Source organism: Garra rufa, chromosome 14 (assembly GCF_049309525.1).
Source record: "Garra rufa chromosome 14, GarRuf1.0, whole genome shotgun sequence".
In the NCBI taxonomy this organism is placed as follows: Eukaryota; Metazoa; Chordata; class Actinopteri; order Cypriniformes; family Cyprinidae; genus Garra; species Garra rufa.
In genome coordinates this window covers 25,121,721-25,137,693 of record NC_133374.1, presented here as the reverse complement: position 1 = coordinate 25,137,693, position 15,973 = coordinate 25,121,721, and the positions used below count along the sequence as shown (strand labels likewise).

Genomic DNA, 15,973 nt, shown 5'->3' with positions numbered 1-15,973 from the left:
CTTCTGCATTGAAAAATAAGGTGGATAGAAGTTCCAGCATTAATCTGTAAAAACCTTCTAAATTATGCATTTCCACAGCCTAATATCATTTATGACAGCTTCATAACATTTCCAAAACAGCTGAATTTAAAGTGACATTTCCTAGATGTACACGCAGTGAAACTCTTTCTTATTTCAGCCAGGCCTTCCAGCTAGTGCTTTTTCCCTTTCTTTTGTTTGGCGTGATTGTGGCAGCGTGAAACTTGGCTTCACGGATGTTTAGCGTCGGCCATGGCCGCAGATTGAGGCAGCACAGCACCTCTATGGTCTCACAAACACTCCCAGCATGCCTGTCTGCTAATGCTCCTTCATGGAGTGGACGATGCTTTATCATCCCTAACGTTCACAACTCGGGAGGACAAGCGAAATGTGTTGTTTTTCCACGCCGATTTGTTGTTCTTGACTGGGGCGTGCGGGGCTGAGTCGGCCACTGTTGTAGTGGGGAAATTAAGATGTTTTTCGGGTCTCTGTAAATGTCATGAGCGCTTAAAGGCGTCTGATTGCTCAACCATACAAATTTGCATCGGGTGTTGTCTCGCGGCGGCGCTAAAAGTAGTGTTTTACTCGGCGTGCGAGGATAAAGTGTTTAAAAGCATTCTTTGGTCATTTTTTTATGCCTCTCAGCTCTGCGGATATAAATATAGAGCAAGGTGACTTTTGCTTTTCTGCTGTCTTCACCTGCAAGGTATAATGGATCCCCATTTTGAATGTAAACCATAAGGGAGTGATGCAGCCTCTAATTATCAGCTGTTACTGGCTTGCAGTGAAGTGTATCAGATACTTTGTGCTTGCCTGTGTGTTTGCAGAGCTTGCCGTTCGGGTCCGGGTATTATGCTGTTGAGAGCCGCTGTTGATTGCCAGCTTCCATCAGCCTGTGTTTAGATGGAGAGGTTTGATAAAGTTCTGCCGTGAGCAGCAATTACCAGCTTTCCCCTCTCGGTTGCTGAGAGCTGCAGTCTTGTAGCTGGGGTGTTCCACACACACCACAAACACACAACGCTGTAAAATCAATACGTCCAAAGCGAGAACCCAGCCGGTACATCTTAACATCGCAGGCGTGCACAACATCTCCATGCTTCTCCAAAACGCTGTTACATTTATTTGCGTGTCACTCTTCGTTTCTCTTACGCCCTCCAAATGTATGCACGTGTTATGCAAAAACATCAGTATTCAAAGGATTCCTCATGAGGATTCGCATTATCATTGCAGTCATCTATTCAGCTTCAGCCTCAACTTTTACAATTTCATGATACAAGAGCAGAATGAAACAGGATCTGAATTGTAATAGTATTTTCGGAGGTTTTTTGTGCTTAAAGAAAGAGTGTCATGATTGCCTCTCTGAATGAATAGCAAGGCAACAGCCAAATGAGAAAAATTGTGTTCAGTGGATGCATTGTAATTACAATCCAGATTGTGATAAGACATGCCAAATGTAATAACCTTATTCAGGTATGGCAGTGATGCTCACTTTTTTTAGCGGCCTTGGCTCCGGAAGTGGATTTTTTTTTTATTCATTTTCTCCGTAAGGATTTCAAAAGTTCTGCAATAAAAAGCAATGAACCAAAGCAGTGGCCTCTGAAATGAATCACAACATGGCAAACTTGAATTGAAAGCTAATAAGAATATGAAATAGGTGCAAGGTATGAGGCTGTATACTTAACAAACATAAAAGAAATCAAAGTATTATGTAATAAAACATGAACATGTGAACATGTAAGTATCTCCTGTAGCTTCTGAAGGGCAAAGTTCTAAATGAAAAAATATGATATTTAGGCAAAATAATAAATTCTTCATTCTCTTCAAAAGTTAATCCATCTTTTCCTTCTGGAGAATCAATGAGCGTTTGAACCTTCTGTAATAGTTGCATATGAGTCCCTCAGTTGTCCTCAGTGTGAAAAGATGGATCTCAAAGTCATACAGCCATTGTTGGAAAGGGTTCAAATACACAAAAATGCTGAAAAACCAAAGAATTTGTGGGATCTGAAGGAATTTTCTGAAGAACAGTGGGCATTTAACTGTTCAGGACAAACAAGGGACTCATGAACAACGCAGTATTAAGAATCAAGTGTATGTAAACTTTTGAACAGGGTCATTTTTATAAATTCAACTATTATTTTCTCTTATGGACTACACAGTATGTAAACATCTTTTATGTGAAATGTTGTATTCAGGTCTGTACTAAATAAAAAATAACTTGCTTTTTGTATGATCCCTCTTATTTTGGTAAAAATAATTAACATTTTGCAGATTCTGCAAGGTGTATGTAAAACCTTTGACCTCAAATGTAAATATAAAATAAGAATATATGAAATGTATTAATTTTTTTCTGATTGGTGGATTTCTTTCCAGGATTATGGGTAGTGTAGTTCTTCACTAGTAATCAGGTTGGGTTTTTTTTTTTTTATTCAAAAAGAGTCAAAATCACACTGATTTATGTCATCGCTCAACCATTTCAAAGCTCTCTCTCGAAAGGTTTTCATTTTATTACGATGATGAAAATGAATGTGATTTGTACCTCTGTTGCTCTGTATTGTAAGTCTCAAATTTGATTTCTCTGGGTTACAGTGCAGGGTCAGAACCTGGTGACGAATAATGTCTCAGTCGTCGAGGGCGAGACGGCCATCATCAGCTGCCGGGTGAAAAACAACGACGACTCCGTCATCCAACTGCTCAACCCCAACCGACAGACCATCTACTTCAGAGACGTTAGACGTAAGCAGTACTGACTTCTCTTTCATGTTCCCAGCAAAAAATGTCATAATCCGCCCAAAGCCTGCATTGTTTTTTTTTTTTTTTTTTTTTTTGTAGAACATTTTGATTTTACGCAAAAAACGACCCCGCAACCCCATGCAAATTCATAATCAGGGACCTCGGCCCGACTCCTATCGTTTAAAAGAGCAGCAAGGCATTGCATTGTTGACAAGGTCCTTTTCAATAATTGAGTGACAGAGTGTAATTGTGTCAGGCTGATTAGAGTCCTCAGAGCGGACCGTTTAGATTCCAGCCTTGAGATTGTTTAGAAGCTCGACGGCGCTCTGCATGCAAAGCATATAATCTCGCCTTTCCTGCTAAATAAGGGCCTTGATGAGCTGCTAAGTGACGGTGTGACCCGTGATCCGAACCTAGTTTAGCTAATGTGTGGGAATAACCTCCTATGAAGCGTTCTCCATACGAATCACTCCTATGGTAATCGAAGAGGTATTTCAGGACATTTCAAATGCAATTTACACGTGCGCCGTGCCCGTCTCTCTGCAGGATCCCGTATCCTGCGGTTTGAGTAAATATTCAAGGACGTTTGAAGTATTTGTAGACGTCTTGTTCCTCTTGACAAGTAAATGTTGAAGTAATACTCTGATAACAGCGTCGTACATTGTGAAAACAGACGTTTTATGTTCTCGCTTGCTATTGGGATTAATGCTCGTTCTTTATTTATGCATGGCCATATGTCGGTAATGCTTTTTTCCAGTTCTCCTCGACCTTTTGGCCAAGATTTCATAGCTTCAGGGGAAAGCAGGTTATTTTTACACTCGCTTTCTTTAAAGAAACACGGTGATTGAATGTTAGAGTTAGAAACACATTTACGTTGCGTTATAATTCTCGTCTCGACGAGAAAGGAAGGCGTTGATGAAAGGTCAGGTTGGGATTTTGTCGTGACTTTATCTAATTTAATTAATGTGTCAGCGGTACCTAATTCTCCTAGTGGGCATATTTTAGCGACGGTTATACCTTTTCCGATCTGCGCGTTCTGCGAGAGAGGGGAAGGCAGAATACGGACTGGGGTTTAGGGGAGGAAGATAGACAGAAAGAGAGGGAGAGTGAGCGTTCTTGCCGCAAGCTCTGACATTATTTCTATGGATGTGACTGGAGGGATGCTCAGCCTTCAATCTCTTTAATGCTGTAATGTATTATTCTGTCTAATGTTTACTGGGCTGCCAGCTCTGTTTGTGAAAAGTATGACCACTTGAACAATTCATAGTTTTATCCCTTCAGCACAGATGGCTGGCACTGTGCATTCAGAATGACACGAGAATGTGAATGTGTCTTGGCGTATATAGCATGCACCTGTGGATGCCGGCCGATGATATATTGCACGGTGTGCTTCGTTATATGTTAGCATTATGATTCGGCAGCGGTTTATTGTTGCCGCTGCGGAGCAACGGCTAAGGTTTTATCACATTACATTCAGACCGCTATTCTCATTTCCTGTCACTTACGCTAGAGCTGCTCTATAAGCCTTTTAAGAGCAACTTAGAATTAAACAGTGACTTTAACAGTGACGGTCGGAGGAATTGTCATGTTCATTTTCTCAAGACTTAATGATATTCGCTACAAATTACATTTCCTCGCTCAAAGATATTTTTGTCACTTTTTCTGTGAACTTCTTTTCTGTACACTCAAGTGAGCTAAATTATAATACTATTAATGCCAAGAGGATGATGACTGTTTCAGTGTCATGTTATAGTGGCTACTGTATGTATAGCATACTGTTATTTTTCTGTTCTCTTTATTCACTTGGGATCTTCGGGTAAAATGTAACCCACATTGCAGGCATTAAAATTTCATGACTTCATTATTAGGGCACAACAGGTCTCACCTAAAGGAAAATGTGTTTTTTATTATTTTTTCCCCCTAAATATTAAAGAACTTTGGGACACAACTTGTCCCATTTCTCATTTATTTCAATCATATTTGGCACTTTATAATATTTTATATAGTTTCAAACCACTTATGTTGGCTTGAGAAAGCCAACTTACTGATCTATTTGACCTACTATTATGATCTGAGCCAAAATGAACACCTAGCTTCTCCTAGAGCTTTAAAGCTACAACAACCAAACATGGGGCAAACTTTCAGACTGGTCTGACTTGGTATGCTATATCTTTACTAACTGATCCAACTTACAGTTTTTGGAAACCAGACTATCAAAACCACCAAAAATCGCATATACTTTATTGAGGGGGTTAAAACTTTTGTCAAGTGAGACTTTTAGTGTATTTAAGCTGTTCTAAAAGACAAACCAAGCTCAAACCAGCTATTTCCAGCTTAAAGGGATAGTTCACCCAAAAATGAAAATTGGATGTTTATCTGCTTACCCCTAGGGCATCCAAGATGTAGGTGACTTTGTTTCTTCAGTAGAACACAAACAAAGAAACCATTGTGGTCTGTCAGTCATATAATGGCAGTCAAAGGGCACCAAATCTTTGATAGTAAAAAACATACACAGACAAAACCCAAATAAACCCTGCGGCTCGTGACGATACATTGAGGTGTAAAGACACACAACGATTGGTCTGTGCAAGAAACTGAACAGTATTTATATAATTATTTACCTCTGATCCACCGCAACATTCTTGAGTTGGTTTTGTCTATGTATGTTTTTTTTTACTGTCAAAGATGTGGTAACCATTGACTGCCATTATATGACTGATAGACTGCAACGGTTTGAGTTAAAAATCTTAGTTTGTGTTCTACTGAAGAAACAAAGTCACCAATATCTTGGACGCCCTGGGGGTAAGCAGATAAAAATCTAATTTTCTTTTTTGGGTGAACTCTCCCTTTAATTCAACTAAGACTAGACAACCAGCTGGTTGTTTTAGGTGTGTTTTTTTTTTTTTTTTTTTTTCAGCTAAATTAGTTGGTTTTAGGGTTTTAGATTTTTTTTAAATCTGCTGTTTTTTTTATCTGATTTGAGGTGGAAGTAGCTGCTTTTTAGCTGTTTTTTTCTGCTAAATTAAATCAGCTGTTTGTTTGTTTGTTTGTTTGTTTGTTTGTTTTTTACCTGGATTTTTGCTAAATAAGCTAGGTTTAGCTGGTTTTAGGTGGTGTTTAACATGTTTTTGCTTACCCTGCTGAAATACCACCAGCTAAAACCAGCCTACGATGGTTGGCTGGTTTTAGCAGGTTTAAGCTGGAAGTAGCTGGTTTTAGCAGGTCTCCCAGTCTGGCTAGGCTGGTCAAGCTGGTTTTAGCTGGTTGTTCCTGCTGGTCTTCCAGCCAGGTCTTCCATGCCAAAACCCCTCTAATACCAGCCTGAAGACCAGCTATGACCGCTAAGGCCAGGCTGGATGACCAGCTAAAACCAGCCAACCAGCTTAGGCTGGTTTTAGCAGTTTTTTTATCTATTTTTTTCAGCAGAAATCAGCTGGTTTAGCTGTTTTTTTAAGCTGGATTTTTTCATTTATGTTCACAACATGTTAAATCACATTTAAAACATTCTAATAACATGCTGGCAACATGCTAATCATGCTTGAAACATGCTAGCAGCATCTATCTAATCTATCTAAAAGTTCAAGCTTATACAACTGCTTTAAACTTTCAGGCTAGGCTTTCTTAAGCCAAAGTTTTTCAAGAACTTTACTGTCTAGTTCACTGCTTTTCTTACTTAATTTATTTGTCTTGTTTCCAGCCAAAATATCTAAAAATTCTTAAATCAAGAAGGATTTTCTAGACAAGTAAAAAATTATTTTCTTGTTCCCCTTCGGGAACGTCGAGCTGCGTCACCACGCTTTGGGAACGCCCCCAGCGTGACCACGCTCTGAAACACGTGTCTAATCAGTCCAATAGGAAAACGCGCTGTGACGTCACGGGCGGGGTGACGTCATGAACCAGGAAACTATAAAGCACATGCGGTGAATGCAGCCGGCAGCTTCTGTCTTTCAGTCGCGCTCTGTGTTGAATGTGTTTGTCCTCTCAGTGCTGTTTTTCAGAGCCAGTTTGCTCTACTTTATTTTGAGTACTGAGATAGATAGGAAAGCAAAAAAAAAGAAATATGGGCGATAAAAGCAAGAGTTTTAGGCGTTGTGTTCCTCCATGCCTCAGATACATCACGGCTGAGGACACACACACGCTCTGTGTATCTTGCTTGGGGGCGAAGCATGCCCAGTCAGCCTTCGAGGAGGCTGACTGTGTGCATTGTTTGCGGCTTCCTCTCCGCACGCTTCGCTCCCGGAGGGCTCTTTTTGAGGAAGGAGCCCTCGCTAGCGTTCCCCGCGGATCAGGCCCCGCTGCTGCCGAGGCAGAGCGGCGTCTGCATTCGTGGGGTTCGCAGTTGGATCTAGTATCGAGTTTGGAGACGGGTGAACCCCTTTCTCCATCCTCCTCTGCTAGATCACTGCCCCTCTCTGGTGTGGAAGCCCGCTCTGCGGCTTCTTCCCTCCAGGAGGAGCACTCGACCCTCCGTTTGTCTTCTTCTGAGGAGGAGGACGCGGAGATGGTCGAGGAGGCTGGTCCCACGCCCACCCAGCCTGTCGAGTACGAGGAGTTAGTGGAGGTGATCACACGTGCTGTCGCCAAGCTTAACATTGAATGGCCAGACGTTGTGACTAAAGTGCAAGCACATACGAGATCTAAGCTAGATGAAAGATTCCTGTCATCTAAAAGCACACCTCCACGCCGAGGCCTTCCATTTTTTCCCGATCTCCACACTGAGGTGTCGAGATCGTGGTCAAAACCATTCTCCACCCGTGTTCACTCCCCCACCGCTGCCATCTATTCTAATGTGGCGGGGGCTCGTGAGCACGGTTACGGGACGATGCCGCAGGTTGAGCAGACGCTCTCCAGTTATTTATCCCCTAGCACGGCATCGTCCCTGAAGGCCTCGGCACTCCCCAGTAAGGCACTCAGAACCACCTCGTCCTTGCTGGGGAAAGGGTACTCGGCAGCAGGTCAGGCTGCAGCATGTCTACACACTATGGGCGTGCTCCAAGCATATCAAGCCGACCTGCTGCAAGAGCTTGATGAGGGTGAGGACGGGGCAGCGGTCGACGTGAGTGAGCTCCGCCGCACCGCTGACCTCGCTCTGCGCGCCACCAAGGAAACCGCCCGTGTCATTGGGCGGTCCATGGCAGCTATGGTGGCCGCAGAGAGACATCTCTGGCTAACCCTATCCGATATGAGAGACCGTGATAGGGCTTACCTGCTAGACGCCCCGCTTGTCCCTGCCGGCCTGTTCGGCGATGCAGTTGCGACTGTCGTCGACAGGTTCCAACAGTCACGGCAACAAGCGGCGGCGTTCCAGAGATTTCTTCCTCGCCGCTCAGGCTCTGGGGCTGCTGGACGGGAGCAGCCCCATCCGAGTACCCGCTCCTCGTACCGCGACCAACAGAAGCGGAGCGTCGCGAGGCGTGCTCCTCCCCAAGGTGATCAGGGAGAGACCCTCAGGCGCTCCAGGTCGGGGGCCTCTAAGCCGAAGGCCGACTTGAGGGCCGTCCTTCAGGCAAAGAGGTCCTCGAAGAAGCCCTGACGCCTATGGCCCAGGGCCGATGAGAGCAAGCCCCCCTGGGGGAATATCCTCCCCCCAGTGCTCTCGAGAGGCCGGTCTGCCAACCCTGCCACCTCTGGTGCTTCAGGGCGCAGCGGTCCCTCAGCAGCCCCTACTTCCACCCGTCTGTACCGCGGTGCAGAGGGGCTCATCATCTCTAAGACCACCAGAGGTCAGCCTCGAGAGGCTGATTCCCTTAGTAAATCATTTAGCAGCGTGGAAACTTCTGCCAAATGTATCTCAATGGGTCCTGCGAACAGTAGAGAAAGGATACAGAATTCAGTTTGGCGGCTCCCCGCCACCTTTCCAAGGGGTTCTAGCCACTACGGTGGCCCCACAGCAGGCTCTGGTTTTAGAACAAGAAGTAGACACTCTTCTAAAGAAAGGGGCCATCGAGGTGGTCCCTCCAGATCTCAGAGAGTCCGGGTTTTACAGCCGTTACTTCATTGTTCCGAAGAAGGATGGAGGTTTGCGTCCGATTTTAGACCTCAGGCTGCTCAATCGTACAGTACTGAGGCTCAAGTTCAGAATGCTCACTGTCAAGCAGGTCGTGTCACAAATCAGGTCCGAGGACTGGTTTGTCACAATAGATCTCAAGGACGCATACTTCCATATCTCCATCCTTCCTCAGCACAGGAGGTTCCTCAGGTTTGCTTTTGGGGGCAAAGCATACCAGTACAGGGTTCTTCCGTTCGGTCTAGCACTCTCACCCAGAACTTTTACCAAGTGTGTAGATGCGGCACTGGCTCCGTTGCGACTCCAGGGCATCCGCATACTGAATTATATAGACGACTGGCTCATCCTGGCACAGTCGAGAGAAGTAGCGGTTCGACATCGAGATGTCGTTCTCGCCCACATGGAAGTTCTAGGGTTAAGGCTGAACTCCAAGAAAAGCGTTCTTTCTCCATCTCAGAGAACCACCTATCTAGGAGTAGTTTGGGATTCGACCACGATGCGGGCACAAATGTCTCCCGCACGGGTACAGTCAGTCCTCAACGCAGTCGCGAGAGTCAGACTAGGCCACTCACTCACTGTGAAGCAGTTCCAAGTTCTGCTAGGTCTCATGGCAGCAGCGTCCAACGTTATACCTCTTGGCCTGCTGTACATGAGGCCTTTACAGTGGTGGCTCAGGACCAAAGGGTTTTCCCCGAGGGGCAACCCGTTCCGTATGATCAAGGTCACGCGGCGCTGCCTTCGTGCCTTAGACATATGGAAGAAACCTTGGTTCCTGTCTCAGGGCCCGGTGTTGGGAGCTCCATGTCAGCGTCTGACACTAACTACAGACGCCTCCCTCACCGGCTGGGGAGCGGTCATGAGTGGCCGCTCGGCCCAAGGTCTGTGGAGCGCACGCCAACTGTCGTGGCATATCAATCGCCTGGAGATGCAGGCAGTGTTTCTAGCTTTGAGACACTTCCTCCCAGACATCAAAGATCACCATGTGTTGGTACGCACCGACAACACATCGGTGGTCGCTTACATCAACCACCAAGGAGGTCTGCGGTCGCGCCCCTTGAACAAGCTGGCACACCAGATCCTCATGTGGTCCCAGGGAAAGCTTCTCTCGTTAAGAGCAATGTACATTCCTGGGCATCTCAATTTGGGAGCAGACGCCCTGTCGAGGCAGGGGCTGAGGCCCGGGGGATGGAGACTCCACCCAGAGGTGGTGGAGGCCATTTGGAACAAGTTTGGCAGAGCCCAAGTAGATCTATTTGCGAGCCAGGAGACAACACACTGTCCCCTTTGGTTCTCTCTGACTCATCCAGCTCCTCTGGGGCTGGATGCTATGGTACAGGCGTGGCCGAGGCTCCGCCTGTACGCCTTTCCCCCGATCGCTCTGCTCCCGGGAGTTCTGGAAAGAGTACGCCGGAATGGAATTCGCCTTCTACTAGTGGCCCCATTCTGGCCAGGTCGAGCTTGGTTCTCGGACATAGTCTCCCTCCTAGACGGCCCCCCGTGGGAAATTCCTGTCAGGAGGGACCTTCTCTCACAAGCGGGCGGCACGATCTTTCACCCCCGCCCGGAGTTGTGGAAGCTGAGGGTGTGGCCCCTGAGGGGGCACATCTCTTAGCTTCAGGTCTCTCAACCGAGGTTGTTGAGACCATACTCCAATCCAGAGCTCCCTCGACGAGGAAGTTATACACCGGGAAGTGGAATATGTTTGTCCTTTGGTGCACGCAACACCACATTGACCCAGTTCACTGCCCAGTAGGCTCAGTGCTGGACTTTTTGCAAGCCCGCCTCTCGGCCGGTAATGCACACTCTACGTTGAGGGGCTACGTGGCGGCTATAGATGCCTTCCATGCTCCCTTCGGCGCCACCTCCCTCGGGAGACTTCCCCTGGTATCACGCTTCCTCCGCGGTGCGCTGAGGCTGAGGCCCCCGATGCGCTCTCGTGTCCCTACTTGGGACTTGGCCGTGGTACTTGAGGCTCTCTCTAACCACCCTTTCGAGCCTATTGAGGACATCTCGGACAAGTTGCTGTCCTTTAAAACAGCCTTTTTGTTGGCCATCTCTTCCCTCAAGAGAGTGGGTGATCTTCAGGCCCTTTCAGTGGCCCCCTCTTTTCTAGACTTTGCACCTGGAATGGTCAAAGCGTTTCTGCACCCCAAGACGGGCTACGTGCCCAAGGTGCCCTCTGCTGTACCGCGGCCTGTAGTGCTTCAGGCCTTCTGTCCTCCTCCCTTTAAAGAACCGGGACAACGGAAGCTTAACTGTGTGTGTCCAGTGCGAGCACTGGACACATACGTCCACAGAGCTGCCCTGTGGAGGAAGACGGACCAATTGTTTGTTTGTTTCGGTCCTCATAACAAGGGTCTTCCAGCTTCTAAGCAAACTCTAAGTCGGTGGATCTCGGATGCCATTTCCTTATCATACAAGTCCTTAGGCCTTCCCTCTCCTTTGGAAGCCAAGGCACACTCTACCCGCAAAGTTGCGGCCACCAAAGCTTTCCTGTCAGGTGTCTCCCTGCAGGATATATGTAACGCTGCGGGCTGGTCCACGCCACTCACGTTTGTGAGGTTCTACGAGTTAGACCTCCCTCATACCCCAGGCTCTCAGGCCTTACTTTCTGAAGCCCCTACCACGAGTAGGGCCCTTTAATGTGGGGTTCCCCCCCCCCCTCTGTTTTCCTGCTTTTCAGCAGTTGTTATCTCGGGCTACTTTCGCCCTATTTATCTACGAGCTAAGGCTCTCTCTCTTCCTGCTTATCAGCAGTTGTTATCTCGGGCTACTTTCGCCCTATTTATCTACGAGCTAAGGCTCTCTCTCTATCCTGCTTATCAGCAGTTGTTATCTCGGGCTACTTTCGCCCTTATTTCTACGAGCGAAGGCTCGCTATTACTCTGCCTCAGGGCACTATATCTCAGGCTACTTTCGCCTTTCTGCCTACTAGGCAGCCATTTTTTGGGCATACTGCCCCCCTTTTCTGCTACACATTCAGCAGGTCTTTGAAATACTGGTGGCGTGGGTATATCGTTCCCAAAGCGTGGTGACGCAGCTCGACGTTCCCGAAGGGGAACGCCTCGGGTTTCGTATGAAACCCTAGTTCCTCGAGGGAACGAGACGCTGCGTCGCCTTCCACAATTTCGGCATCCCTGCAGCGCTCCTGGTGGCAGAAGCTGCCGGCTGCATTCACCGCATGTGCTTTATAGTTTCCTGGTTCATGACGTCACCCCGCCCGTGACGTCACAGCGCGTTTTCCTATTGGACTGATTAGACACGTGTTTCAGAGCGTGGTCACGCTGGGGGCGTTCCCAAAGCGTGGTGACGCAGCGTCTCGTTCCCTCGAGGAACTAGGGTTTCATACGAAACCCGAGGCGTTTTCAGTAAAAACAAGTCAAAATTAAGTGCGTTTTTGCTTGAAACAGTTGTGTGTTGTGTTGTGCTGGAACCTGTGAGTCTTTTTTTTCAGGATTCTTTGATAAATAACAAGTTAAAAAGAACAGCATTTATTCAAAATATAAATCTTTTCTAATAATGTAAATCTATGCTATCACTTTTTATGAATTTAACACATCCTTGGTGAATAAAAGTATTAATTTCTTCCAAAAAAAGAAGAAAGAATAAACATTTACTGACCACAAACTTGTTAACAGTAGTGTATATTGTTAAAAAACCTTTCTATTATCAATAAATGCTGTTCTTTTTAACCTTTTATTAATCAAAGAATCCTGAAAAAGTATCACAGATTCCAACAAAATATTAAGCAGCACAACTGTTTTCAACATTGATAATAAATCAGCATCTTAGAATGATTTCTGAAGGATTGTGGGACTGAAGACAGGAGTAATGATGCTGAAAATTTAACTTTGTATCACAGGAATAAATTACATTTTAAATGTATTCACATAAAAAAGTTATTTATTTTACAATATTACAGTTTCTGATCGAATAAATGCAGCCTTGATAAGCATAAGAAATGTCTTTAAAAACCATTAAAAATCTTACCGATCCCAAACTTTTGAGCGGGAGTGTGTGCATATATATAGTTTTCCTGTCATTGCATTTTATTCCTGTCACCATGTCAATTGAGCTCTGTAGCTTTAAATGTGCTTATTTGGATATTTTTGACAATGTCACAAAATCTTGTCCAAAAACAATGCAGTATTTATAATGCAATCCTTTCGGAAAACAGGTAGACAACGAAGACAACAGAAGGGTTCTTAAGTGGCCTTATACCCTCATTACAGACAATATGTTCTACCCATTGTATTTCCATCAATATAAGAAGATATATGCGATTTTGCAAGACAATCCAATTTGTGTTTGTTTCATCTAACATGCTACATGTAATTTCCTGCACCCCTTCTCTTTTCATTCTCCAATCTGTGTGTCAATTTGAGATAGCAGACTAGGACAGCTGAAGAGCATCTCAAGCCAGCTGGGACGCAGAACAATCAGATTCACTCACTGTCAACCTCTTACGGACTCTGATGCTTTAGAATTTATAATGCGCTCTAATGAGCCCCATTCATGCGCAGGTTTGCTTTGCAGAGATTTATATCCTTCATATTCTCCCAGACTTCTACAGACGTACTGTACTGATGTAGAAAAATTACAGTCCTCCGGCATTACCTTAAGTCTGAAGTCATAGATCTGTTTGATGCATAGTGCATAAACTCCCCATATCAATTGCAATTCAGTCCGAGCACTAAGAAAATCAGGCCTTTCGTTCCCCGCCCACCATCTTTCTGCTCAAAAACAAGCTGGTCTCATCATTATTCTTAGGAAGGAGACTTACAAATGCTTCCCAGGTTCAGGGTTGGGATTAAGAGGAGGCCCTTAAAATGCACCATCAAAGGTCTTAAACTTCTGATGGAGTTGCTCAATTAGAGCTTTGACTTCTTGAACTTTGAGCGTGATTTTGGAGTTTGCTCATTTAAATGAAACTCACCAGAACTTCATCATATAGTATTAGATCGTTAGTTCTGATCTTCGAGTGGAGTTCCAAAAGTGCTTCTATTCAAACTTTAACTGTACTAAGTAATACAAACGTGAAATCTTGAAGTAGAAAGACTGAAATAGTCATTTCTTGTAAAACATACTCTAAAAATATTTTTTTACAGTGTTTGCAACTTTATCAGACCGGAGTATGTGAGCGATACAGAGTATTTTTTTTTTGTTGTTAGGATTCATTTATTTATTGTGGATGGACAAAAATAGACAAACAAACTGACCACATTTATTTCAAAACAGCTCTACTAAAGCATTTTTTGATGTGACATGTTTATTTATTTATTTATTTTGTTGTTCGGTTTATTGAAGCCTTTAGCAAACTATTTTAAGGGGTTTGAAACAATATGATGCTTTAAAAAACTTTATATTTTTATTATAGAAAAGACTTTTTTTTAATATATTATCAAATATTTAAAATTTGATTCATGGATTAAAAGTTGAACAGTCATACCTGTTTTTAAGGATGCATCAAATAGAACACTTTATAAGTGTATTTTTTATTAAATCATTTATTAAAGTATTTTTATGTAAAACATTATTATTTTTACTATTGCTATTTTAACTACTGTATACATTTGCTTTATAAGGAGTCCCTAAGGGGAAATGGTGATGGTAAAACATGAGATGGGAGGAAATTACATTTAGATGCAAACACAAAGTTTCTTAGGGGAAATGCAAAAGTTTTGCAAAACAAGTGGGTGGAATAAAAATAGACAAGCAAACTGACCAAACTTCAGTCATTTTATTTATATATATATATGTGTGTGTGTGTGTGTGTGTGTGTGTACCTGGTATTCATCACGTTATGGGGACCAAATGTCCCCACAAGGATAGGAATACCAGTAGATTTTGACCTTGTGGGGGCATTTCTCAGGTCCCCATGAGGAAACAGGCTTATAAATCATGCACAATGAGTTTTTTTGATGAAGTAAAAGTATGCACAATCTCCTGTGAGGGCTAGGTTTAGGTGTAGGGTAGGTGTAGGGCGATAGAAAGTACGGTTTGTACAGTATAAAAACCATTACGCCTATGGAATGTCCCCATAAAACATGTAAACCCAACATGTGTGTGTGTGTGTGTGTGTGTGTGTGTGTGTGTGTGTGTGTGTGTGTGTGTGTGTGTGTGTGTGTGTGTGTGTGTGTGTGTGTGTGTGTGTGTGTGTGTGTATTTATTTATTTATTTATTTATGTAGTATTTTTAGATATATTTGTTTGTTTGTTTGTTTTGTTTTTTTGCTTTTGTTTAAAACTATACATTTGTTTTATAAGGCGTCCCTAAGGGGAAATGGTGATAGAAAAATAAAACTGAGATGAAAGGAAAATTACATTTAAAAGTTTAGCAAAACACAAATCATTCAAATATACAGAGTGAAACTGAGCATTGCCAGAGTGAAAATGCTTAACATTTTGATTTTCTTAGGAGCTATTTCAGTGGGCGGATAAAAAGACAAACAAACTGTCCAGAACAGAACAGAACATTTCTTGATATGAACTTGTATATTGAAGGCTTTAGTAAACCATTTTAAAGGGGCTTGAAACAATATGGTCCTTTAGAAAAAAAAAAAAAAAATTATATAATTTTTTTTTTTTAATATTGTACATGTATATCAAATATTTATATTTATTTATATAAAATAATAAAAGCTACATAACATGTTGAAAGGTGAAAAGTCATAATTGTTTTTATATATACATTTTTTTTTAATCTAAAAATGATAAATTTGCTTAAGGAGCCCCTAAGGGAAAATATGAGATGAGAGGGAAAACCCTGGGGAAACACATAAGTTTTGCAAAACACAAAGCATTAAAATATACAGCAATACAGAGTGAAAAAGCTTAACATTTAGATTTAGTTTGGAGCTATTTTTAGTGAGTGGATAAAAGAAGACAAATAAACTTTTTGTATATTGAGAGCTTTAGTAAACTATTTTGAGGGGCTTAAAACAATATGGTGCTGTAAAAAAAATATCTGTTTTGTATATATATATATAGTTGTTGTTTGTTTGTTTGTTTGTTTGTTTGTTTTATCTAAAATTTTTACATTTGCTTTATAAGGAGCCCCTAAGGGGTAATATGAGAAGAGAGGAAAAACACATTTAAGTGCAAACACAAAGTTTCTCAGGGGAAATGCGAAAGTTTTGCAAAATGCAAAGCATTAAAATATACAGCAGTACAAAGTAAAAAATTGAAACATTTTGATTTTGTTAGGAGCTGTTTTGGT

The 15,973-nt window shown here is 43.3% G+C and overlaps 1 protein-coding gene across 1 annotated transcript in view; it reads left to right on the top strand.

The window, feature by feature from the left end:
• The first annotated feature begins 2,392 nt into the window (after positions 1-2,392).
• The window catches only part of cadm1b (cell adhesion molecule 1b), a 119,207-nt gene continuing 105,626 nt past the window's right edge, over positions 2,393-15,973 (top strand). The window contains exons 1-2 of the mRNA XM_073817346.1: positions 2,393-2,396; positions 2,605-2,751. Of these exons, the coding sequence (XP_073673447.1) occupies positions 2,393-2,396; positions 2,605-2,751 (151 nt within the window). The remainder of the gene's footprint in view (positions 2,397-2,604; positions 2,752-15,973) is intronic.